A 27,668-nucleotide genomic window follows, 5' to 3' on the forward strand; every position below is an offset into this window, starting at 1 on the left:
CCCTACCTCTGCCGTTTGTTTGTCTAATCTTCAACGGGTTTGTGCTGAAAACAAAATTTGGTTGTACTTGTGCAATGACAATAAAGACCTACCTACAGTACCTACCTACCTTTCTTTGCTTAGGACCTGCATCCACCCTGATACGTTCTTTGTAGTAGCGTCATGATCGTTTCTTGATTGCGTCTGCTATTTGACATCACCATAGCTATGACAAGACTAAATATTTGTGACAATAATACATCATGTCAGTATGACGCTATGTTCGCTAGTCCTCATGGAAAATGTGGTCTTCTTCTGGCAAAACACTACCACTTTGGTCCACTGGCGCCGTCAAAATCAACCAAAACTGTAAAAGGTACTTAAGTGAGGCTTGAAATCAAAATGTGAGTCGTATGTACAAACATCTTTAATGCTAGGCAAATTAATGCAACAAAATAAGTATCTCAGAAGCGGCCATTTTTATTTTGTAAAGTAGCTCTCAGAAGAAAAAAGGTTGGAGAACTGTACTAGAGTACCAGAGGATATCATTCATCTTGCACGGTGTGGTGCGTGTAAAGTTCAATGTCATGTTGGGACATCTCCATTGAGTCCTTGGTCTCTCTCATGTTGAGTTCCGTGGCCTTCATGAACGCCTCAGCTTCAGAGCTGACTTTCTCCAGCTGTGCCTTGGTCTGCTCCAGCTCCTGCTCCTTGTCCCGCAGCTTGTTCTCAACTGAAAGGAACATGGGACATGACACAGAGTTTTTTAAGACGCGGTTTTGCTATTGATGGCAAATTATGACGCGTTCACTCTACCGCAGCACCAAGCAAATCATCTGAAGAGCCCCATCATATCAATTCCTAGATGTGATCGTAATTATGTAGGGCGCACTACACAAAATAAACGTAACGTTATCAGTACTACGGATACCAAACAGCCCACTACCTATAATAGGGGCTTTTTAAACATCAGATCACCCAAAACGTTTTTAGTTAATGAGGTCATTAGAGACAACAATTGGTCTCAATGAAACTTGGCTCAAGCCAGATGAATTTTTTCCGCTTAACAAGGCATCTCCTCCTAACTATATGAGTGCACATATTGCCCGTCCCCTTAAAAGGGGTGGAGGTGTCGCACTAATATCCAATAAAAACCTTAGCCCTAACCTAAGTAATAAATATAAATCATCTGAGTGCTATGAGGTCTGTCACACCACTTTCTCTCCATATGGCTGTTATCTATTGCCCCCCCTGGGCTCTATTCAGACTTTATCAGTGAATTTTCAGAGTGTGTTGCTGATCTAGTGACACATGCAGATAATATAATTACAGTTGTGCTCATAAGTTTACATACCCTGGGAGAATTTATGATTGCTTGGCCATTCCTCAGAGAATATGAATGATAACACAAAAACCTTTCTTCCACTCATGCTTAATGGTTGTGTGAAGCTATTTATTGGCAAACAACTGTGTTTACTCTTTTTAAATCAAAATGACAAAAGAAAGTACCCATATGACCCTGATCAAAAGTTTACATACCCCAGTGACTTTGATGTGATAACATGCACAAAAGTTGACACAAAGAGGTTTGAATGGCTAATCAAGGTTCCAATCCTCACCTGTGACATGTTTGTTTGTAATGAATGTGTGTGTATAAAAGGTCAGTGACTTTCTGGGCTTCTGACAGACCATTGCATCTTTCATCCAGTGCTGCACACATGTTTCTGGATTCTGAGTCATGGGGAAGGCAAAAGAATTGTCAAAGGATCTGCGAGAAAAGGTAATTGAACTGCATACAACAGGAAAGGGGTATAAAAAGATATCCAAGGAATTGAGAATGCCAATCAGCAGTGTTCAATTGTGATTAAGAAGTGGAAAATGAGGGATTCAGGTAGACCAGCAAAGATTTCAGCCACAACTGCCAGGAAAATTGTTCGAGATGCAAAGAAAAATCCACAAATAACTCCAACTGGGTTGTATTAACACAGATACGACTGTATATACGACGGATATTGCCCTCCAAAATAGTCTCTCTCTTTTTGATGAAATAACATTAGAGGAATTATTACAGCGTGTAAATGGGACAAAACAAACATGTTTACTTGACCCACTTCCTGGGAAACTTATCAAGGAACTGTTTGTAATATTAGGTCCATCAGTGTTAAATATTATAAACTTATCACTTTCCTCTAGCACTGTTCCCCTAGCATTCAAAAAAGCGGTTATTCGTCCTCTACTCAAAAGACCTAACCTCGATCCTGACCTCATGGTAAACTACCGGCCGATGTCCCACCTTCCCTTTATCTCGAACATTCTTGAAAAAAATTGTTGCACAGCAGCTAAATGAACACTGTTAGTCCAGTTTCAGGGCAAATCACTCTACGGAGACTGCCCTGGCAAAAATGACTAATGATCTATTGCTATCATAATTTGTGTCCAATGTTCATGCTGACGTTTTTGCTGAATGTTGTTCCATTTCCTGGTTTTTCTTGTTTTAGTTGCTGGTGGGTCGTATTGGAGGGTGAATTGCTTGTGGACGATTTTATTTGGTAAAAATAGCTCTCAGAAAAGACAAATAAATCACCCACCTTGCACGTACTCGTCCTCCTGACAGAGCATTTCTATCTTGAACTTCTCCTTATTGGCCTCGTTTGCTTTGAGAAGCCCGTCAACAGCCTTCCACAGCTCCTTCTTAACCTCAGCGGCTTCAAGCTCAACCTTCGCCTTGGTCTGCTCCAGCTCCGCCTTGGTGTGCTTCAGCTGCGCCTTGGTCTGCCCCAGCTCTTGCTGCTTGTGTCGCAGCTCGCTCTCAGCTGAAAGGAAGGTGAGACACGATAAGGAGTTTCCTCCTCAAAATCATTTTGAAGATGTGGTTTTGTTATCGATGACACTTGCTCATTCTGTGGTGGGATATTCAACCAACAAAACGTTTATTTGATGAAAGTAGGTACAGTCAAGCTCTGTGGGATGATGCACATTATTGGCTAACATTTCAAACTTCACCATGTTTTCTAAATGTTCTCACATTAGTGAGTAATAGTAAAGGAGACAAAGCACTTGTTCTTCTGGTGGTTTCAACTTGACATTGTGGAAGTCCATCCATCTTCTTCCGCTTCACTCAAGCTGGGTCACAGAGAAGCCCAGTCTTTCCTCTTCCCAGCTACATTGTCCAGTTCTTCCCAGAGAATCTTGAGGCATTGTCAGGCCAGCTGGGAGACATAGGCTCTCCATCGTGTCCTGGGTCTTCCCCCGTGGTCTCCACCTGCCCAGGGGCATTCTAACCAGATGCCCGAACCACCTCATCTGGCTCCTCTCCATGTGGAGGAGCAGCGGCTTTACTTTGAGCTCCTCCCGTATGACCAAGCTTCTCACCCTATCTCTAAGGGAGAGACCCGCCACCCGATGTCTTGTCCTTTCAGTCAAAACCCAAAGCTCATGACCATAGGTGAGGATAGGGATGTAGATAGACCAGTAAATTGAGAGCTTTGCTTTTCGGCCCAGCGCCTTCTTCATCACGACGGATCGATACAGGGTCCGCATTACTGCAGACCCCGCACCGATCCGCCTGTCGATCTCACCATCCACTCTTCCCTCACTCGTGAATAAAACCCAGAGGTACTTGAACTCCTCCACTCGGGGCAAGGTCTATTCCCCAACCTGGAGATGGCACTCCACCCAATTCTGGGCAACAACCATGATATCGGACATGAAAGTGCTGATGTTCATCCCAGTCGCTTCACACTCGGCTGCGAACCGATCCAGTGAGAGCTGAAGATCCTGGTCAGATGAAGCCATCAGGACCACATCATCGGCAAACAGATGAGACCTAATCCTTCAGCCACCAAACCGGATCCCCTCAATGCCCTGACTGCGCCTGGAAATTCTGTCCATAAATGTTTTAAACAGAACCGGTGACAAAGGGCAGCCCTGGCGGAGTCCAACACTCACTGAAAACGGGTCCGACTTACTGCCGGCAATGCGGACCAAGCTCTGACACTGATCAAATAAGGAGCAGACCACCACAACCAGGTGGTCCAAAACCCCATACTCTCTGAGGAAAAGTTCACAAAACCCATGTAGACTGGTTGGGCAAACTCCCACGCACCCTCAAGATTTTGCCGAGAGTACAGAGTTGGTCCACAGTTCCACAAAAGTTGGAACACATCCTCCTGTTCCCCTTCTCAAAGATAGGAACCACCACCCCGGTCTGCCAATCCAGAGGCACCACCTCCGATGATTGAATAAGCATTTAGATTTTTTATAAATTACCAGCATGAATGAGGACAAACTGTATAAATAATTGTTTTAAAGCAGCAGTAGGGTAAAAAAACAAATTGCCTCTATATTAAAATCTGATTTATGACACCAAAAGACATCCAAAGTTTGTGAGTAAATAGATATAATCAAAATAGTATCAATCTCACGGAGATTCCCGAGTCATTTTGAGAGTTAATGAGGAAGCCAGTCACGTGATCGCGTGACGTAGAGGAGGAACCACAGATCCCTTCCCCATCAACAACAATGCTAGTCAAGCAGACTTTGTGAGAGCCGACAACGATTACTTTGGGAAAAATTATGATCCAGAATCTTATATTTTTGAGCCCGAATACAAAGAGGATGAGCAACAAGTTTTAGAAGCTGAGTGCTAAACGGATGCAGCTTTATTGTGACACTAGCATTAGCAGCATTGCTAGGTGCTAAACATACAAACTAGCCATAATAAAACAAACACTTACTGTAATATTTCCACTCTCGAGGGATGATGACCGACGGGACGCTCACATAATTCTGTTTAGATAAAGAATCAATCGCAATCCTCACTGACGCTTAGGTCGCATGACGGCGATTACTGGCCAAGATGCAGAAGACCGAGGAGGCAACGTGCAGATAAATAACTATTTCATGTAATGATAAAGATGAACAAAAGACGAGTACCGTTTAGAAGGGCACAGAAGCATACGGAAGGCTATGCAAAAACAAAACTAAAACTGACAGGTTGCAAAACGATAAAAGAGAATGCTGGAACACAGCAAAACTCACGGCGGGAGGAAAGAGCGTCCACATACATCCTACACAAAGTCCCAAGCAAGAACCGTAGCTCACACTCAACTTAAATAGAACTGATTGCTAACATAAAGCAGGTGCGTGGATCAGTGCTCAGAGGAAAATGTGTGAAGCGGTCACACACCAACACAACAGGAAGTGCCACCAAAAGAAGAGCGCAGGACAGGAACCGACACCAAACACAGGAGAACGCAACATAAAGACACGGCCTGGTACAACCAGTTGTGACACCACACCAAGGGTTAGAAAATGAAGCGTCTTTTTTGCCACCTCGGGGATTATCAAAGTGGAGCAGCCTGTGGGTCCATGGCCACATGTGTCTACCAGCAGGTGAGATGCAGGAATTATCATCTACAATTGACTTTTAGCAAGTTTGAGAACAAGCAGAAGCAGCCGCCATCTTATAGTGTGTCAACATTAGCAGCGTAAGCTAGCATTAGCTCACTGCTATCAATAGTCTGTCTGTGTTAGCGCTTATAATAACAATATCACTCATATTTGGTTGATTTTCAGGTCAGGACATGTAAATGAAGTATTGTTGGCACTTTCTGGATGTTTTTAGAGAGTATAATGAGAGGAGCCGCCATCTGTTGACTCAATTGTTAGATATTTATTTACCATTTAGAATGCATAAAACATAAAAGCATATGTGTTCTTGTCGATTGTGAATGATAAACAGCACATTTAATTCCAATGTTAGCATATTTCCAGTATGACTGATCTAATAATATGGTCAAAGTGCAGAAGTGTTACTTCACTGACGTAGAATCTACGGAAATTACCAAAGATATTCGGAGTGGAATATTCAAAATGGCCGACTGAATTTGTGGTATTTTGTGATGTTGAGAAGGTATTTTTACATACTTTGCAGATTGTAAATACAATGAAATATGGTTTAATGGTTAATGAACTTGTTTTTTCTCTCTACTGCTACTTTAACCAGCTATTGAAAACTGTGTAAGTAACTTAAACCTGATTACTGCTTTGAAATGAGTATCGTGTCAAATGACTGGCCACTGAAGAAAAGCTGCATGGTCATGTCGGGGTAACGCTAATAAGTAAGGCTTTACTGGCAAAAGTCATTTTTGTTGAGTAAAAGTAGCTCTCAGAAGAAAAAAGATCTGAGACCTGATCTGGCAAGATGGCGGCGCATGGCTATGCTGCGGCTCGATAACGCTCTTGGGAGTGTAGAGCGATTTGGCAAAAAACACCCGTCATTTCTGTCAATTTCATGGCTGGCTCAAAGCGTGAACACTCTGTGATCACATACGACCGACAGACAATTCTGGATGTGGATGGACCGGATCGTTATAGACTGAAAGATGCATGTACGGTGGACCTCCTCGCTAGCATGGGAATACTTCGCGGGCTACATCGAGCGGCCTTTGTAGCAGCGGAGTCAAGTGCTAGCGATGACCGCCAATGGAGACGACGTAAGCGGTGCGAGCGGAAGCAGAAGCGGGGATGCCGAGCGGGGCTAACAACAAAGAGAAAAGCTAACCAAAGAAGCGTGGAGTCTCCGGGTAAGAAGCCATTTAAACTAGAACTAGCTGGCGTCAGGCTGGATAATCCCTGCACACATAGCAATTCTCTTAGAATAAAACACAACTCACATAATGTTTTTTCTTTTGTGACCGTGTCAGAGGCAGACATACATTGTACTGAGGTAGCTAACTATGATGCGTTCAGTTTATCGCAACATCAAGCAAACAATCTGAATATCCCCGTCGTATCAATTCCTAGATATGTGCACTACGCATAATAAACGCAACATTATTAATATTGCTACTTCGGATAATTTCAACAAACAATCCTCAAAACAGCCCACTACCTATAATATGGGCTTTTTAAACATAAGATCATTATCTTCCAAAACGTTATTAGTTAATGAAGTCATTAGAGACAACAAACTTGACGTCGTTGGTCTCGCCGAGACCTGGCTCAAACCAGACGATTTTTTTGCGCTAAATGAGGCATCTCCTCCTAACTATACCAATACACATGTTGCCTGACCTCTTAAAAGGGGAGGGGGTGTCGCACTAATATACAATGAAAACTATAATCTTACACCTAACCTAAATAATAAATATAACTCGTTTGAGGTGCTTACTGTGAGGTTTGTCACACCGCTGCCTCTCCACCTGGCTGTTATCTACCGCCCCCATGGGCCCTATTCGGACTTCATCAGTGAATTCTCAGAGTTTGTTGCTGATCTAGTGACGCACGCCGACAATATAATCATAATGGGGGACTTTAATATCCATATGAATACCCCATCGGACCCTCCATGCGTGGCGCTCCAGACTATAATTGATAGCTGTGGTCTTACACAAATAATAAATGAACCCACGCATCGCAACGGTAATACGATAGATCTAGTGCTTGTCAGGGGTGTCACCACCTCTAAAGTTACGATACTCCCGTACACTAAAATAATGTCCGATCATTACCTTATAAAATTTGAAGTTCTGACTCATTGTCAACAAACTAATAATAATAATAACTACTATAGCAGCCGCAACATTAATGCTGCCACAACGACGACTCTTACTGACCTACTGCCTTCGGTAATGGCACCATTCCCAAATTATGTGGGCTCTATTGATAACCTCACTAACAACTTTAATGACGCCCTGCGCGACACCATTGATAGTGTAGCACCGCTAAAGCTAAAAAGGGCCCCTAAAAGGCGTACCCCATGGTTTACAGAAGAAACTAAAGCCCAGAAATTATCATGTAGAAAGCTGGAACGCAAATGGCGTGCGACTAAACTTGAGGTCAAGCATGGTGTGATAGTTTAATAACTTATAAACGCATGCTTACCTCAGCTAAAGCTAAATATTACTCAAATCTCATCCACCTCAACAAAAATGATCCTAAATTTATGTTTAGTACAGTAGCATCGCTAACCCAACAAGGGACTCCTCCCAGTAGCTCCACCCACTCAGCAGATGACTTTATGAATTTCTTTAATAAGAAAATTGAAGTCATTAGAAAAGAGATTAAAGACAATGCATCTCAGCTACAACTAGGTTCTATTAACACAAATACGACTGTGTATACGACGGATACCGCCCTCCAAAATAGTTTCTCTCTCTTTGATGAAATAACATTGGAGGAATTGTCAAAATGTGTAAATGGGACAAAACAAACAACATGTTTACTTGACCCAATTCCTGGGAAACTTATCAAGGAGCTTTTTGTATTATTAGGTCCATCAGTGTTAAATATTATAAACTTATCACTTTCCTCTGGCACTGTTCCCCTAGCATTCAAAAAAGCGGTTATTCATCCTCTACTCAAAAGACCTAACCTCGATCATGATCTCCTGGTAAACTACCGGCCGGTGTCACACCTTCCGTTTATCTCCAAAATCCTCGAAAAAATTGTAGCACAGCAGCTAAATGAACACTTAGCGTCTAACAATCTCTGTGAACCTTTTCAGTCCGGTTTCAGGGCAAATCACTCTACGGAGACAGCCCTCGCAAAAATGACTAATGATCTATTGCTAACGATGGATTCTGATGCTTCATCTATGTTGCTGCTTCTTGATCTTAGCGCCGCTTTCGATACTGTTGATCATAATATTTTATTAGAGCGTATCAAAACGCGTATTGGGATGACAGACTTAGCCTTGTCTTGGTTTAACTCTTATCTTACTGACAGGATGCAGTGTGTCTCCCATAACAATGTGACCTTGGACTATGTTAAGGTAACGTGCGGAGTTCCCCAGGGTTCGGTTCTTGGCCCTGCACTCTTTAGTATTTACATGCTGCCACTAGGTGACATCATACGCAAATACGGTGTTAGCTTTCACTGTTATGCTGATGACACTCAACTCTACATGTCCCTAAAGCTGACCAACACGCCAGATTGTAGTCAGCTGGAGGCGTGTCTTAATGAAATTAAACAATGGATGTCCGCTAACTTTTTGCAACTCAACGCTAAGAAAACGGAAATGCTGATTATCGGTCCTGCTCAACACCGACATCTATTTAAAAATACCACCTTAACATTTGACAACCAAACAAATAAACAAGGCGACTCAGTAAAGAATCTGGGTATTATCTTCGACCCAACTCTCTCGTTTGAGTCACACATTAAGAGTGTTACTAAAACGGCCTTCTTTCATCTCCGTAATATCGCTAAAATTTGTTCCATTTTGTCCACAAGCGATGCTGAGATCATTATCCATGCGTTCGTTACATCTCGTCTCGATTACTGTAACGTTTTATTTTCGGGCCTCCCTATGTCTAGCATTAAAAGATTACAGATGGTACAAAATGCGGCTGCTAGACTTTTGACAAAAACAAGAAAGTTTGATCATATTACGCCTATACTGGCTCACTTGCACTGGCTTCCTGTGCACCTAAGATGCGACTTTAAGGTTTTACTACTTACGTATAAAATACTACACGGTCAAGCTCCTGCCTATCTTGCCGATTGTATTGTACCATATGTCCCGGCAAGAAATCTGCGTTCAAAGAACTCCGGCTTATTAGTGATTCCCAGAGCCCAAAAAAAGTCTGCGGGCTATAGAGCGTTTTCTATTCGGGCTCCAATACTATGGAATGCCCTCCCGGTAAAAGTTAGAGATGCTACCTCAGTAGAAGCATTTAAGTCTCATCTTAAAACTCATTTGTATACTCTAGCCTTTAAATAGACTCCCTTTTTAGACCAGTTGATCTGCCGTTTCTTTTCTTTTCTTTTCTACTCTGCTCCCAACCCGGGGTGGACCGCTAGCCTGTCCATCAGATGGGGACATCTCTACGCTGCTGACCCGTCTCCACTCGGGATGGTTCCTGCTGGCCCCACTATGGACTGGACTTTCGCTGATGTGTTGGACTTTCACAATATTATGTCAGACCCACTCGACATCCATTGCTTTCGGTCTCCCCTAGAGGGGGGGGTTACCCACATATGCGGTCCTCTCCAAGGTTTCTCATAGTCATTCACATTGACGTCCCACTGGGGTGAGTTTTCCTTGCCCGTATGTGGGCTCTGTACCGAGGATGTCGTTGTGGCTTGTACAGCCCTTCGAGACACTTGTGATTTAGGGCTATATAAATAAACATTGATTGATTGATTGATTGATCTCATTTACCTCGGAAGTCGGAGCCGGGGAACAACGTCACAGCCGAGTTGTGAGCATTTCAGTTACGAGCTCGGAAATCAAGATGGCTGCAGCCACAAAAACTCTTTTTGCTCTTGCCTTTTTTGAATATAAACAACTTCTAGAGACTCTTTCTGAATATAAACAACTTCTAGGGACTCTTTCTGAATATAAACAACTTCTAGGGACTCTTTCTGAATATAAACAACTTCTAGGGACTCTTTCTGAATATAAACAACTTCTAGGGACTCTTTCTGCAACTTTCACATACGAATGATGAAAAGGAAACACAGATGCTATTGCTAGCGATAGCATAGCAACATATGAAATAAATGTAGTTTACACTGCAGTATAAAAATGTACACACAAAGAAATAATGGATATAATAGAAGAGGACATCATTGTTTACATCTCACTCACAGGCCTCCGTCAGTTGTAACGACTATGGAAACTGCGGCAGTCCAGAGGTCAAGTTTAAACTCAGCGACAACGCCTGCTGTGGCTGATGAGTCTTCCCGTTGTTGTTTCCACGCTATGACACGAGGCTGGAGTGACCTCTCCAGGGCAGAGTAGTATGGAGGTCAAGCCAGGGCAGAGTAGTATGGAGGTCAAGTCAGGGCAGAGTAGTATGGAGGTCAAGCCAGGGCAGAGTAGTATGGAGCTCAAGCCAGGGCAGAGTAGTATGGAGGTCAAGTCAGGGCAGAGTAGTATGGAGGTCAAGCCAGGGCAGAGTAGTATGGAGGTCAAGTCAGGGCAGAGTAGTATGGAGGTCAAGTCAGGGCAGAGTAGTATGGAGGTCAAGCCAGGGCAGAGTAGTATGGAGGTCAAGTCAGGGCAGAGTAGTATGGAGGTCAAGCCAGGGCAGAGTAGTATGGAGGTCAAGCCAGGGCAGAGTAGTATGGAGGTCAAGTCAGGGCAGAGTAGCATGGAGGTCAAGTCAGGGCAGAGTAGTATGGAGGTCAAGCCAGGGCAGAGTAGTATGGAGGTCAAGCCAGGGCAGAGTAGTATGGAGGTCAAGTCAGGGCAGAGTATTATGGAGGTCAAGCCAGGGCAGAGTAGTATGGAGGTCAAGCCAGGGCAGAGTAGTATGGAGGTCAAGTCAGGGCAGAGTAGTATGGAGGTCAAGCCAGGGCAGAGTAGTATGGAGGTCAAGTCAGGGCAGAGTAGTATGGAGGTCAAGTCAGGGCAGAGTAGTATGGAGGTCAAGCCAGGGCAGAGTAGTATGGAGGTCAAGCCAGGGCAGAGTAGTATGGAGGTCAAGTCAGGGCAGAGTAGTATGGAGGTCAAGCCAGGGCAGAGTAGTATGGAGGTCAAGTCAGGGCAGAGTAGTATGGAGGTCAAGCCAGGGCAGAGTAGTATGGAGGTCAAGCCAGGGCAGAGTAGTATGGAGGTCCAGCTGTTGCCCGTGCAGCAGCACCCGCCTCTTCACACTGATGATGGATCCAAAGGAGCAGCAAGAGCTGGTACAATTTGGCACCAACAGTGTCGCAGGAGTTGCCAGTGGACCACCTTAGGGACTCCGTCTCCAGATTTTTCCTCAGGGTTTACTCCCGAAGCCTTCCCCTAGAAAGGTATGCCAAAAGGCAGGGGCGGTTTTGGATCGGAGTTGACCTTCTCCTAGATGGGTCGCCTTGCTGGGCTGACGGGTCCCATCTACCCATGCGGCAGGTTGTACTGGGTTACATTTGACCAGTAGTAGGGATAAGACCTGACGGTTGTACTGGGTTACATTTGACCAGTAGTAGGGATAAGACCTGACCTGACTAGTAAGGTCAGGTTGCCGCCGCCTTCCTGAAGCTTCTTTTTGGAACTACCTCAGGTTGAAAAATGGTCCCAAGAAGAATGTTGTCCATTTTTTATTTTTTTTTGTGAGTATTGACATATTTATTATGAAATGGAGACACTGTTTACATATCTATAAATAAATGCAGTATAAAGATGTACATATAATGGATATATTAGAAGAGGACATCACTGTTTACATATCTATAAATAAATGCAGTATAAAGATGTACATAATGGATATAATAGAAGAGGACATCACTGTTTACATATCCAGGGCAGCCATCTTGGAAACCAACTGAGTTGAAAAATCCGACCTCGAGGGGCGTTCCGGTTGAAATTCCGACTCGGAACTGGAAAATTGCGACTTCCCAGTGCAAGAAATGAGTGATATCACTCACCTTCCATTAAATCATTCCTCTGGTGGATCAGTTCTTCCTGGAAGCGCTCTCTGTTGGCCTCGTTGGCCTTGGAGAAGTCATCGAAGGCCCTCCACATCTCGTTCTTGACCTCCAGCTCTGCCTTGGTGTGCTCCAGCTTGGCCTTGGTCTGCTCCAGTTCTTGCTGCTTGTGTCGCAGCTCGTTCTCAACTGAGAGAAAGGTGGGAGACTATAATGAGTTTACATTTATATTAGCTCCAACTATTTATTGTTCACTTATTGTTGACAAAAACAAAAGTAGTTCTCTATAGAGTGGGTACCATACACCTTTTCCACCGCAGGAACTTTTACAGGAATAAGGTTCCCTCTGTGTTTCCACCAAAAACCACCCGGGTAGATTTAGTTCTTAGGGAACTCTTTGGAGTTCCTTCCTCCTCGATAAGGTTCCGGGAACTGTGCTGTTGAACGCTGATTGGTTGAACACAGTTGGGGGGCGTTCCTAAAACTTATTTTTCAAACACACAGCCGCCATTATTCCAGATGACTTGTTTATTTCTTATTTCTTGTGTGTTTCTATGACAACAAACTTGACAACGGAGAGAACGAAGAAGGAAAGGATCTTTTGACTTGCATAAACTTTTGTGCTAAAGAACGCTGATCAGTGGAACTACCTTGCAGGGTTTGCTCAGCCGTCGTCTTTAAACTCTGTGCAGTTTATTGTTGTTTTTTTTAAACTTCCTTTCGATATGCCAATGCTAACAAGCTAACGCTAAAGCCGATGTTTTTGTGTTGTCTGCGTGAGATACACACTGACATGTATTGTTTATATATTGTTATTTACAGATAAGCACTGACATGTACTATTTTTATATTGTTATTTACAGATAAACACTGACATATATTATTGATATATTGTTATTTACATATAAACACTGACATTTATTATATATATATATAATGTTTTATTTACAAATAAACACTGACATTTATTATTTATATATTGTTATTTACAAATAACACTGACATTTATTATTTATATGTTGTTATCTACAGATAGACACTGACATTTAATATTTATAAATTGTTATTTACAGATTAACACTGACATTTACTATTTATATATTGTTATTTACAGATGAAATGAACCAAAAGTAATCCCCTGGCTCTCCTGAATCCATCATTTATTGATAGTACAGCTTTCTGACTGTTGGACATTGCGGACAAAAGTCTCACTTTTTATGAACAATTTGGTACACTTTATTTTGAAATCATATTGTTTTATTATTGCTTTGTATTTCAATTACTTACTTTTTAGTAAAATAAGTGTGACCTAATATAGTGTTTATCTATATGGTATCAGTGTAGATTAAATATAGTAAACCACTCCTCCATATGTCATCAGCATGACTACCTGAACTGTGAAATGTGGTGGAAACACAACCACACACTTCTACAGAAACCTGTAGTTCCAGGAACCAGAGGTTCCAGGAACCTAAAGTTCCTGAACTTTTGGTTGAAAAGGTCCTAATCATTGGAAAAAGTCATAAATCCTTGTGGTGCTCACCTCTCTTGCATTCATCCTTCTGACACTGCAATTCTTCCTGGAACTTTTTTTGTTCTTTCTCATTCTTACTTTTCAGCATGGCAATGTTGAACCGCAGACCCTTCTCAGCCTCGCTGTATAATGAGCCCACCCTCTGTAGCTCCGCCCTGGCATGCTGCAGTGCGTCCTCTTTGTGTAACAGCTCGTCCTCAACTGAAAGGAACATGAGACGGTGTGGAGTAATCAGGTTAAAGAAACGGGCAAAAGCACACAGTAAACACGACGCTGCTGCATTCTGCCATTGGCTCGCAACCTGAGTCAGCTGTGGACCGCAACTGAATAGAAATGGCGGACTCGCGCAAAGCCCTTTGGGTATCCCCTGACGTAACTAAGGAAAAGTGTCTAACAGCTCGTCTGGAAGGAGGCCAAAGTGTTTTTAAGAAATCTCCGGTTTGGAGTCAAATATTTGGGAGTTGTGGGGCTCCAAATACACAAACACAGGTAAAACCAGCTAAGCAAAGTGGCAACCCTTTAAGGTGTCAAGGAGGTTTACCAACATACTTTCACAAAGCCACACTGGCTGGCCTAAATGTTACACTGCTTTTTAATCATTTTGCCAAAGAGCTAATCGATATTGTGCATAATAATCAATAATAACTAACACACTGTAAAACTGACTACACACATGTATTTGTTTTTGCTATCTTCTGACAAAGGCGCAGATACCAAGGGTCTTCTGCGGCCGCCCCTCAAGAGATCTGGTTTTCAATCGCAAACTCAGGTGAGTTAGTCCGACTCTTCAAAAACTGAACAGGATCAGATGAAGGTGTTTCCATGGGTTGTGGGGGGCGTATTTAGAGCCAAAATATTTGAGAATGGGACTGATTCAGGGCACAGACACGTAGTGCATGGGTGAATGTGATGTATAATGTATCATATCAATCGTATTCTTTATTAGTCACCGAGGGGAAATTCACATTTTCAGCACAATCCCATTCAAGAGCAGACAAACATTACAGGGAGACAGAACAGGAAAGCTGACCGGTCAGCCAACTTCCAGCGCCCCTTAGAAAGGTGGGAAAAAGTTAAGCACTGTGGCGGCGGCGTCTCAGACTGGGCTCCCAGGGAGGGGTCCATACTGAGGCCAAAAAAAAAAACCTTAATAGCCATAAGCACACATAAACATGTTACATAGAATCCACAAGACTTGCAACAGAGGGGAGGGAGTGGGGGCTACGGTGGCAGGCTGCTGCTATCTAAAGCGTTGCTCAGCTGTCCATAACCCCTACCACCTGGGGTGAAGTGTCGAATGCGTGGTATGGGGGTTGGGGTTTGTGTGTACAAGCCTGCAGGGTGTCTCTGTTCCGCGACCTTGGTGCTCTTGCAGCCACCAGTCAGTCCAAAGTCAACAACAACAGGTGTGTGTCCATGAGAGACAAGAAGGGAGTTTGTTGTATTTTCGCCACACTGTCCTTTGGGAGAGTCTCGAAGCCAGGGAAACAATCCAAGTTAGAATGTTTTGTTTGCAAGCAAAAATAAAATTGGCTTTTCACTCTTAATGGTTTATTACTGGTCCTCAAATTCATCCTGCAGGGCAGACGGTCCGATGTGATCCAAATCACAAGAGTGTCCACAGTTCTGTTCGCATCCTCCAATCCTTAAGGTAAACACTTTGAGTATCATTCCAGGTATAGTAAAGTGCCATATAAATACACACCGTTTACCATTTACTAAATACCATTTTGAATGTGCCCCATAAGTGACATTTTCCCATCAGTGACGTAAAATATTATACGGTCAAGTTTTACCCAGAGTACTCCAGCCAATTATTGACTATTCATGTCAAAATTAGGCTTAAGACTTTTTAAGTTTGGACTTCCTGTCACTCACTAAGTTGTAGTACGTGCTGTAGTCAATAAGTTCCTTCTTTTTATCTATAAACTTGTTGCGGTGAGACTGGCTCGTACATCAGTACAGTTCAGTTTATTTCGGACGTGCATACCAGATTACAATTCTGTACAAACTAAGGTTGAACCTTTTCATTTCAACATGTCACAACATCCCGGGACCAAGATCGATAGTCAGTTCCTTGCCTTTGCAAGGGCCCAGACCGACCTTTCCCAGGGGAAAAGGTGTGCGTACTATAACTAGTCCAACAAAACTACTAGCACTCTTAGAATTGGCACTTCCAACAGTCCTGTTCATCGTGTCGGTCACATCTTTACATCCTGGGACCAAGATCGATAGTCATCCATCCTCAGTTTCTCACCATTGCAAGGTGTGCATGCCATAACTGTTCCAACAAAACTACTGGCTCTGTTAGCATTGGCACTTCCAACAGTCCTGTTCGTCGTGTCGGTCACATCTTGACATCCCGGGACCAAGATCGATAGTCATCCATCCTCAGTTTCTCACCATTGCAAGGTGTGCATGCCATAACTGTTCCAACAAAACTACTGGCTCTGTTAGCATTGGCACTTCCAACAGTCCTGTTCGTCGTGTCGGTCACATCTTTACATCCTGGGACCAAGATCGATAGTCATCCATCCTCAGTTTCTCACCATTGCAAGGTGTGCATGCCATAACTGTTCCAACAAAACTACTAGCTCTGTTAGCATTGGCACTTCCAACAGTCCTGTTCGTCGTGTCGGTCACATCTTTACATCCTGGGACCAAGATCGATAGTCATCCATCCTCAGTTTCTCACCATTGCAAGGTGTGCATGCCATAACTGTTCCAACAAAACTACTAGCTCTGTTAGCATTGGCACTTCCAACAGTCCTGTTCGTCGTGTCGGTCACATCTTGACAACCCGGGACCAAGATCGATAGTCATGCATCCTCAGTTTCTCACCATTACAAGGTGTGCATGCCATAACTGTTCCAACAAAACTACTGGCTCTGTTAGCATTGGCACTTCCAACAGTCCTGTTCGTCGTGTCGGTCACATCTTGACATCCCGGGACCAAGATCGATAGTCATCCATCCTCAGTTTCTCACCATTGCAAGGTGTGCATGCCATAACTGTTCCAACAAAACTACTGGCTCTGTTAGCATTGGCACTTCCAACAGTCCTGTTCGTCGTGTCGGTCACATCTTGACATCCCGGGACCAAGATCGATAGTCATCCATCCTCAGTTTCTCACAATTGCAAGGTGTGCATGCCATAACTGTTCCAACAAAACTACTGGCTCTGTTAGCATTGGCACTTCCAACAGTCCTGTTCGTCGTGTCGGTCACATCTTGACATCCCGGGACCAAGATCGATAGTCATCCATCCTCAGTTTCTCACCATTGCAAGGTGTGCATGCCATAACTGTTCCAACAAAACTACTGGCTCTGTTAGCATTGGCACTTCCAACAGTCCTGTTTGTCGTGTCGGTCACATCTTGACATCCCGGGACCAAGATCGATAGTCATCCATCCTCAGTTTCTCACAATTGCAAGGTGTGCATGCCATCAATCAATCAATCAATGTTTATTTATACAGCCCTAAATCACAAGTGTCTCAAAGGGCTGTACAAGCCACAACGACATCCTCGGTACAGAGCCCACATACGGGCAAGGAAAAACTCACCCCAGTGGGACGTCGGTGAATGACTATGAGAAACCTTGGAGAGGACCGTATATGTGGGTAACCCTCCCCCCCTCTAGGGGAGACCGAAAGCAATGGATGTCGAGTGGGTCTGACATAACATTGTAAAAGTCCAGTCCACAGTGGATCCAACACATCAGCGGGAGTCCAGTCCACAGCGGGGCCAACAGGAAACCATCCCGAGCGGAGACGGGTCAGCAGCGCAGAGATGTCCCCAACCGATGCACAGGCTAGTGGTCCACCCGGGGTCCCGACTCTGGACAGCCAGCACTTCATCCATGGCCACCGGACCTATGCAACTCCCCCTCGCAAGGGACAGGGGAGAAGAGGAGAGAAGAAAAGAAACGGCAGATCAACTGGTCTAAAAAAAGGGGGTCTATTTAAAGGCTAGGTTATACAAATGAGTTTTAAGATGGGACTTAAATGCTTCTACTGAGGTAGCATCTCTAACTGTTACCGGGAGGGCATTCCAGAGTACTGGAGCCCGAATAGAAGACGCTCTATAGCCCGCAGACTTTTTTTTGGCTCTGGGAATCACTAATAAGCCGGAGTTCTTTGAACGCAGATTTCTTGTCGGGACATATGGTACAATACAATCGGCGAGATAGGCTGGAGCTAAACCGTGTAGTATTTTATACGTAAGTAGTAAAACCTTAAAGTTGCATCTTAAGTGCACAGGAAGCCAGTGCAAGTGAGCCAGTATAGGCGTAATATGATCAAACTTTCTTGTTTTTGTCAAAAGCCTTGCAGCCGCATTTTGTACCAACTGTAATCTTTTAATGCTAGACATAGGGAGACCCGAAAATAAAACGTTACAGTAATCGAGACGAGACGTAACGAACGCATGAATAATGATCTCAGCGTCGCTAGTGGACAAGATGGAACGAATTTTAGCGATATTACGGAGATGAAAGAAGGCCGTTTTAGTAACACTCTTAATGTGTGACTCAAACGAGAGAGTTGGGTCGAAGATAATACCCAGATTCTTTACCGAGTCGCCTTGTTTAATTGTTTGGTTGTCAAATGTTAAGGTGGTATTATTAAATAGATGTTGGTGTCTAGCAGGACCGATAATCAGCATTTCCGTTTTCTTAGCGTTGAGTTGCAAAAAGTTAGCGGACATCCATTGTTTAATTTCATTAAGACACGCCTCCAGCTGACTACAATCCGGCGTGTTGGTCAGCTTTAGGGGCATGTAGAGTTGAGTGTCATCAGCATAACAGTGAAAGCTAACACCATACTTGCGTATGATGTCACCCAGCGGCAGCATGTAAATACTAAAGAGTGCAGGGCCAAGAACCGAACCCTGGGGAACTCCGCACGTTACCTTGACATAGTCCGAGGTCACATTGTTATGGGAGACGCACTGCATCTTGTCAGTAAGATAAGAGTTAAACCAAGACAAGGCTAAGTCTGACATACCAATACGTGTTTTGATACGCTCTAATAAAATATTATGATCGACGGTATCGAAAGCGGCGCTAAGATCAAGAAGCAGCAACATAGATGACGCATCAGAATCCATCGTTAGCAATAGATCATTAGTCATTTTTGCGAGGGCTGTCTCCGTAGAGTGATTTGCCCTGAAACCGGATTGAAAAGGTTCACAGAGATTGTTAGTCACTAAGTGTTCATTTAGCTGCTGTGCAACAATTTTTTCGAGAATTTTGGAAATAAACAGAAGGTGGGAGACCGGTCGGTAGTTTACCATGAGGTCAGGATCGAGGTTAGGTCTTTTGAGCAGAGGATGAATAACCGCTTTTTTGAATGCTAGGGGAACAGTGCCGGAGGAAAGTGATAAGTTTATAATATTTAACACTGATGGACCTAATAATACAAACAGTTCCTTGATAAGTTTCCCAGGAAGTGGGTCAAGTAAACATGTTGTTTGTTTCATCCCACTTACACGCTGTAATAATTCCTCTAATGTTATTTCATCAAAAATAGAGAGACTATTTTGGAGGGCAGTGTCCGTCGTATATACAGTCGTATTTGTGTTAATAGAACCCAGTTGTAGCTGGGATGCGTTGTCTTTAATCTCCTTTCTAATGAGTTCAATTTTCTTATTAAAGAAATTCATAAAATCATCTGCCGAGTGGGTGGAGCTACTGGGAGGAGTCCCTTGTTGGGTTAGCGATGCTACTGTACTAAACAGAAATTTAGGATCGTTTTTGTTGAGGCGGATGAGATTTGAGTAGTATTTAGCTTTAGCTAAGGTAAGCATGCGTTTATAAGTTATTAAACTATCACTCCATGCTTGATGGAAAACCTCAAGTTTAGTCGCGCGCCATTTGCGTTCCAGTTTTCTACATGATAATTTATGAGCTCTAATTTCTTCTGTAAACCATGGGGTGCGCCTTTTAGGGGCCCTTTTTTGCTTTAGCGGTGCTATACTATCAATAATTTCGCGCAAGGCATCGTCAAAGTTGTTAGTGAGGTTATCAATAGAGCCGACATAATTTGGGAATGGTGCCATTACCGAAGGCAGTAGGTCAGCAAGAGTCATCGTTGTGGCAGCATTAATGTTGCGGCCGCTATAGCAGTTATTATTATTATTAGCTTGTTGACAATGAGTCAAAACTTCAAATTTTATAAGGTAATGATCGGACATTACTTTAGTATATGGAAGTATCATAACTTTGGAGGTGGTGACACCCCTGACAAGCACTAGATCTATTGTATTACCGTTGCGATGCGTGGGTTCATGTATTATTTGTGTAAGACCACAGCTATCAATTATGGTTTGGAGCGCCACGCACTGAGGGTCCGATGGGGTATTCATATGGATATTAAAGTCCCCCATTATGATTATATTGTCGGCGTGCGTCACTAGATCAGCAACGAACTCTGAGAATTCACTGATAAAGTCCGAATAGGGCCCAGGGGGGCGGTAGATAACAGCCAGGTCGAGAGGTAGCGGTGTGACAGACCTCATAGTAAGCACCTCAAACGATTTATATTTATTATTTAGGTTAGGGGTAAGGTTGAAATTTTCATTGTATATTAGTGCGACACCCCCTCCCCTTTTAAGAGGACGGGCAACATGCGCATTCGTATAGTTAGGAGGAGATGCCTCATTGAGCGCAAAAAATTTGTCTGGTTTGAGCCAGGTTTCGCTAAGACCAATGACGTTAAGATTGTTGTCTCTAATGACCTCATTAACTAATAACGCCTTGGGAGACAATGATCTTATTTTTAAAAAGCCCATATTATAGGTATTGGGCTGTTTTGACGAGTTTTTGTTAAGATTATCCGTAGTGGCAATATTAACAATGTTGCGTTTATTATGCGTAGTGCACTTTAAATAGTTTCGACCATATCTAGGAATTGATATGACGGGAATTTTCTGATTGTTTGCTTGGTGCTGCAATAGACTGGACATATCATAATTTGCCACCTCAGTAGAATGCATGTCCACCTCTGACACAGACACAACAGAAAAAACATTATGTGAATTGTGTATTATTCTAAGAGAATTGCTATGCGTACATGGATTATCCAGCCTGGCGCTGGCTAGTTCTAGCTTAACTGACTCCTCACCCGGACTAACAGACATTGTAATTGCCTGTGACCGGGCTTGCTCTAGTGTAGTCAGTCAAGTGAGACTTAAATAGTAGTCTATGTTTCTAGACAGGATGATGGCGCCTTCCTGGTTAGGGTGAAGGCCGTCTCTCATCAGCAAGCCTGGTTTGCCCCAGAAAGAGGGCCAGTTATCAATAAACGTTAGTCCCTGTTGCCTACAAAAGATAGCCAGCCACTTGTTAAGCGAGACTAATCTGCTATATCTCTCATCATTGCCTCTCGCAGGCAGGGGGCCAGAGACAATTACTCGATGCCTGGACATTTTTCTGGCAAGATCACAAGTCCTGGCTATGTTTCTCTTTGTAATCTCTGACTGTCTCATTCTAGTGTCATTGGAGCCAACGTGTACAACTATATTCGCATAATTAGTGGTGCGATTAGCCTGTCGTACGTGTTTACTAGGCCTGTTGCGAGTTAGCTCCCTAAGATTAGCTTCAATGTCAGGTGCTCTGGCCCCGGGGATACACTTTACTGTGGCTCGTTTGCTAAGCTTTATGTTTCGGGTGATGGAGTCCCCTATGACTAAGGTGTGGTGCCCGGTAGACTGGGGTGTAGGACTAGCTAAAGAGCTAAATCTATTATGCGTCTCAACCGGTACACCGTAGCTTGTAGGCCGCTTAGGACTGCTACAAGCTGGGCTAGTTAGCTCGCTACAGCTAACGCTAGCAGATGTGTCCGCAACATCTAAAGTTACGACATTACTCTGCTCTAACTGGCGGACACGGCCCTCTAGCAGAGCCAACCTCTCCGTGAGTATGGTGCAAGACGCGCAGGAAGCCATTACTCACAGTGTTTTCTGTCACCGAGTGAAGTTCCTGCTGTCCTCAGGGATGTGGTCGCGGTCTGCGGGAGTAGCTTCCTACTTACCTTCTGACCGGTGCTGCCTTTCTCCGCGCTAGCTTAGCAGCTAGCTAGCTGAGGAAAGGGTGGTGGGACAGAGATCGGGTGATTTGCAAGTTAAATAGTACCACTAAATATGTTTGAGAAGTGATAAAGAAAGCTGTAGAACAATTAAAAGCACACAGATAGAGCGATACTTAGCCTTTTTCGCAACAGCGAACAGACGGCGAGCAGTCACGCCATAACTGTTCCAACAAAACTACTGGCTCTGTTAGCATTGGCACTTCCAACAGTCCTGTTCGTCGTGTCGGTCACATCTTTACATCCTGGGACCAAGATCGATAGTCATCCATCCTCAGTTTCTCACCATTGCAAGGTGTGCATGCCATAACTGTTCCAACAAAACTACTAGCTCTGTTAGCATTGGCACTTCCAACAGTCCTGTTCGTCGTGTCGGTCACATCTTTACATCCTGGGACCAAGATCGATAGTCATCCATCCTCAGTTTCTCACCATTGCAAGGTGTGCATGCCATAACTGTTCCAACAAAACTACTAGCTCTGTTAGCATTGGCACTTCCAACAGTCCTGTTCGTCATGTCGGTCACATCTTGACAACCCGGGACCAAGATCGATAGTCATGCATCCTCAGTTTCTCACCATTACAAGGTGTGCATGCCGTAACTGTTCCAACAAAACTACTGGCTCTGTTAGCATTGGCACTTCCAACAGTCCTGTTCGTCGTGTCGGTCACATCTTGACATCCCGGGACCAAGATCGATAGTCATCCATCCTCAGTTTCTCACCATTGCAAGGTGTGCATGCCATAACTGTTCCAACAAAACTACTGGCTCTGTTAGCATTGGCACTTCCAACAGTCCTGTTCGTCGTGTCGGTCACATCTTGACATCCCGGGACCAAGATCGATAGTCATCCATCCTCAGTTTCTCACAATTGCAAGGTGTGCATGCCATAACTGTTCCAACAAAACTACTGGCTCTGTTAGCATTGGCACTTCCAACAGTCCTGTTCATCGTGTCGGTCACATCTTGACATCCCGGGACCAAGATCGATAGTCATCCATCCTCAGTTTCTCACCATTGCAAGGTGTGCATGCCATAACTGTTCCAACAAAACTACTGGCTCTGTTAGCATTGGCACTTCCAACAGTCCTGTTCGTCGTGTCGGTCACATCTTGACATCCCGGGACCAAGATCGATAGTCATCCATCCTCAGGTCCTCGCCAGTGCAAGGGCCCAGACTGACCTTTCCCAGGGGAAAAGGTGTGCGTATCATAAATGGTCCAACAAAACTACTCGCTCTGTTAGTTTTGGCACTTTGGACAGTCCTGTTCATCGTGTCGGTCACATCTTGACATCCCGGGACCAAAATCGATAGTCAGTTCCTCGCCATTGCAAGGGCCCAGACCGACCTTTCCCAGGGGAAAAGGTGTGTGTACCATAACTGATCCAACAAAACTACTAGCTCCGTTAGTATTGACACTTCCAACAGTCCTGTTCGTCGTGTCGGTCACATCTTGACATCCCGTGACCAAGATCGATAGTCATCCATCCTCAGTTCCTCGCCATTGAAAGGGCCCAGACCGACATTTCCCAGGGGAAAATGTGTGCGTACCGTAACTTGTCCAACAAAACTACTAACTCTGTTAGCATTGGCCCTTCAGACAGTCTTGTTCGTCGTGTCGGTCACATCTTGACATCTCAGGACCAAGATCGATAGTCAGTTCCTTGCCATTGCAAGGGCCCAGACCGACATTTTCCATGGGAAAATGGCTACTAAGCCCAGAGCTCCATTTAGCACCACCAGCAATCAGTTGATGTCTGGCCGCCTAGCCCCCAACTAGGGCACAGTGAAATATGCAGAAAGCACACACCCCGCAACAGCCAGGCACATGTCGTCATAGGCCCAGAGAAGGCCAAGCCGAGTCACCTGCAAAGGCCACAGCATCCATCCCAGACACATGCCTTCTCCGCTGTTGCCATGTCTAATACTAATAGTTCTAACTTGTATCTGTCAGTAGACTCGCTGCGGGTAGAAGACGCAGTCTAAGTGGAGGCACGTAAATAGGACCGCCCACAAAACTGAAGAGATGGTCAGAAAGCAGCTTGAAGATGGTCTGTAAAACTAAATCTATGCAACATTTTGACCAAAGAACAAGGAGGTGTTTTAAATTTTAAAAAAAATCCTAATATGACCCCTTCAAAAAATGTGTAATTTCATGTCACTCACATTGCTTCTTGTCCCTCTTCTGTAGGAGCAGTTGTTGCAGGCTCTCGTCTAACTGCGCCTTGATCTGCTCCAGGTCCTGTTAAAACAGAATCGTGATTCAAATACTTAGTAGAGTAAGTAAGCAGTAGAGTTTACTGGAGGAAATAAAATCCACACCAAATTGTCATAATCCTCCCAACAAAGCCAGCAACAATACCCAAACCCGGGGAACAGGTCTATGATGATTCTCATTCATCAGGTCCTTGTCCTCTCAGGGCATTCAATCCATCTCAACTGGACTGGTTGGTTTGTCTTGGAAGACCATGGTCTCTCATTGAGTAGACTTCATCAGATCTAGTCTTAGATTTAGATCGGTCAGATTTAGTCTTAGACTTAGATTGGTAACATCTAGTCTTAGACTTAGATTGGTCAGATCTATTCTTAGACTTAGATTGGTCACAACTAGTCTAGCGTCTGGTGCCAAAACCCCAAATATTTATATTCTAACACCAGGACGGTATGCCTGGGCAAAAATGGTTTCGCCCTATCGTAGTGAGAAAAACAACTGTTGATATACAATCAAACAATCCTAATTGTCAAAGCCAACGACAGTATGATTAGAAAGTGTAATTTCACCTCGTTAGCATTGAGGTATTGTGTGGCAGAACCATCACTGTGGATCGACTACTACCAGTCCAAAATAGTCTGAATCCCCCATGTCAGCAGTCCATTCAGTTGTAAACAAAGGAGCATCTGTGAGCAGAATGTTTCTAACTCCTGTTATTTGTTGGAGGCTAAATTGCAGAGTCTTTTAGGAATGGTTGAAAGGACAGTGTTGTATGTGGGAGACAGGTGGTGTCGCAGATCACCTCCTCTGTTCAACCTCACTCACTCCTCTTTCCTACCATCTGTCCTCCCTGTCCGAAATCTGTACATTTTTGTCCTCAAAGGAGTGCTGTTTTTCCCTGAGGTCCAGGTAGACCCGGGGAAGGTGTATACATTCTGCCGTTACCTAACAGAAACCAATCCATTAAAGATGACGGGTTTGAAACCAATCTCAATTCCAGATGTGTTGTTACTGTGTCCAACAATGCCAGAACTTTGAGGAAACAAGGAAAATTCCAGGCACTTGATTATCAAACTGCAAAATATTCATCAGCGGAGAAAGCCAAGGTTTTGGTGGTGGACAGAATAAAGGATTTGAACAGGTTCATTTAACACATGGACTAGAAAATAACTTGTTAAGTTTGAGACTTATCGGTGGGCAACAGGAACCGGACTGTCCGAGGTCATTGGACACACAACCACGATGCTCACCGACAGCCCTCAATCCAATATGGAATTGGAAAGCTTCTACAACATAGGTCATAAAAGTCCGGAACTGGACAATGATATCGATCCACCTACAAAATATTTCTCCCACATCAGTAATAAATATTAAAAGCAACTTTAAATCCAACAAGAAACTGTCAATAATTAATTTCAGCAGCAGAAGCTTTGTCTGCAAACTACAACAACAGTAGGGATTTTTTTCGAAGAATTCAACAAACCTTTCAAAGTGATCGCTATCTATGGATCCATGATAAAAACATTTAAAAAGTATATATTTTATTCCGGAAGGATATGGGAGATTTTCTATCAACAGAAACCAGCAAGAATGGAGAAGGACTAGCTGTGGACGTGATGAAGAACCGGAACTACAAAATGGTGAATATCAGTTGTTATTGTTAATATTTTCGAAGGTACAACTATTGACATTTGTCATGAGAAACACAAAAGTGTATTGATCAGATGTACATACAGAACATCTAAGTCAAGTATTGAAATGTGTGAGGACTGGATTTAGGCAACCTTCACCGAAATCAATCAGAAAGTCCTTTTCTTGCGTCTTGACTTCACACAGATCTCTCGAATAAGCAAAAGACCACTTCATGGATACGATGTATAGCATGAGTTGGGATGCTAACATCCCAAAGCCAGTGATCATCCTACCAGTTTTTACAATCTAGGACCAGAACTACAGGAAGAGGAACATGGACGACAGAAAGCCCCTTCGAAGACTACGTGCAGGGAGAAGTATGATGCTTAAGAATGATCTGAGAGGACATTGGGACAACGTGTAGACTGAAAATGATGTAGATGACTTTGTTTTCATACTTTTATGATGCTTTATGACACACATTGTCCATGGAAACAACTTACGAAGAAGCAAAAGAAGAACTATCAACCATGGATGACAAAGGGACTGAAAAATGCTTGTAGCAATAATACATTTATGACACCTATTTATAGAGGCAGAACATAAGTATACAATGTATAAAAAGAAGCTAATTAGCATACTATGCACATGTAGAAAATAATCTTAGTCAGTTTCTAGGCAAGAACAAAAACCACAAGAGAGCTACATGCAGAGCATCAAGAAGGGTTAGCTTAGCATTGAGTTGAAGGAACAAGCACAAGACACGTCCCTAAACGCTAACCCCAAACTGGATTATGTAACTGGACACATCCGTAGAGTTTGAGCAGAAAAAGGTCATCCAGGACTTATTTGTACACCACAGTCACATGAACTGTTTTGTTTTTTTAAAGCGATAACTTTCTGATATGAAAAATCCCACAAATAATGTTTAATAATAATAATCTATTTTTAATATCAATGTAAAAAAAACTAAGCAGTTTGGCCAGTAAGATGAAGTCTGAACACGCTTTGGTCTTTCTCCAACAACATCGTGTAGTTCCGTGGTTTAGCCAACAAAAATAAACAGCAGTGATACCTCACACCTCTAATACACAAGCTTTGTGCCTCACCCACAAAGTTTTAGCTAGCGTTGCTGTTCTTGACAACAAAAAGGAGTGAGCATCCCAAAAATGTGATTAATTGTGCTGCCCTCGTTGTTAGCGTGAGATCGTTTGGTCTTTTTCATTTCATTTGAGAGCTGCTGTGTTGTCTTTGACTTAGGACAAAGTGTTTTAAATATCAAATAAATGTAGAAAATGAACATTCAGCATCCCTGAGTTTATTCTGGCAACGTGTTTCCGACTTGTCCCTGCTTCGGGTCTCCACGCCCACTCAGAACCACCGACCTGCTTTGCCTTCTTGGCGTCGGGATGCTCCAGTCCGGTAGGATCCTCACTTCTCTTTTCGGCCATCTCTCCAAAACACTGCTTGCAAGGGGCTCCGTGTACAACTGAAACACTCATGAACCTGCCCAGAGACTTGGCATGTGGAGGATATTCACCACTGCAACACCAGAGGGAGTCCCACCAATCACTTTGGACCCCAAAAACTATTGTTGGCCTGCTAAACCACCAACATGTGGAAGTCCTTGGCAAGAGTCATAAAGGAGAAAACATGCCTGACTTCCTTCAAAGCCGCTTTGAAAAGCCACCTACAGGCGGGTGCGACTCCTAACTGAAGCCTTTTACTTTTTTATTTTACAGAGCCCAAAAGCAGTGAAGTTGTCAGGTTGTGTAAATGCTAAATAAAAAGAGAATACAACAAATCCTTTTCAACTTCTCTTCAATTGAATAGACTGCAAAGACAAGATATTTCATGTTCACAC

The 27,668-nt window shown here is 43.6% G+C and overlaps 1 protein-coding gene across 2 annotated transcripts; it reads right to left on the reverse strand.

Moving 5' to 3' along the window:
• Window positions 1-389: 389 nt before the first annotated feature.
• Window positions 390-27,464, reverse strand: LOC133658704 (uncharacterized). 2 transcript variants are annotated; one of them, XM_062061048.1, is made up of 6 exons: window positions 27,190-27,464; window positions 24,127-24,202; window positions 13,952-14,074; window positions 12,340-12,528; window positions 2,568-2,792; window positions 390-712 (listed from the first exon to the last, which is right to left on the reverse strand). In XM_062061048.1, the coding sequence occupies exons 1-6, from the start codon at window positions 27,304-27,306 to the stop codon at window positions 525-527; spliced, it is 918 nt and encodes a 305-aa protein (XP_061917032.1). In that variant the 5' UTR covers window positions 27,307-27,464; the 3' UTR covers window positions 390-524. The 2 variants fall into 2 exon arrangements, with proteins under 2 accessions (XP_061917032.1, XP_061917031.1); XM_062061047.1 differs by having other exon boundaries at window positions 13,883-14,074.
• Between the last annotated feature and the right edge of the window lie 204 nt (window positions 27,465-27,668).

The sequence above is a fragment of the Entelurus aequoreus genome, linkage group LG10, assembly GCF_033978785.1.
Source record: "Entelurus aequoreus isolate RoL-2023_Sb linkage group LG10, RoL_Eaeq_v1.1, whole genome shotgun sequence".
Classification (NCBI taxonomy): Eukaryota; Metazoa; Chordata; class Actinopteri; order Syngnathiformes; family Syngnathidae; genus Entelurus; species Entelurus aequoreus.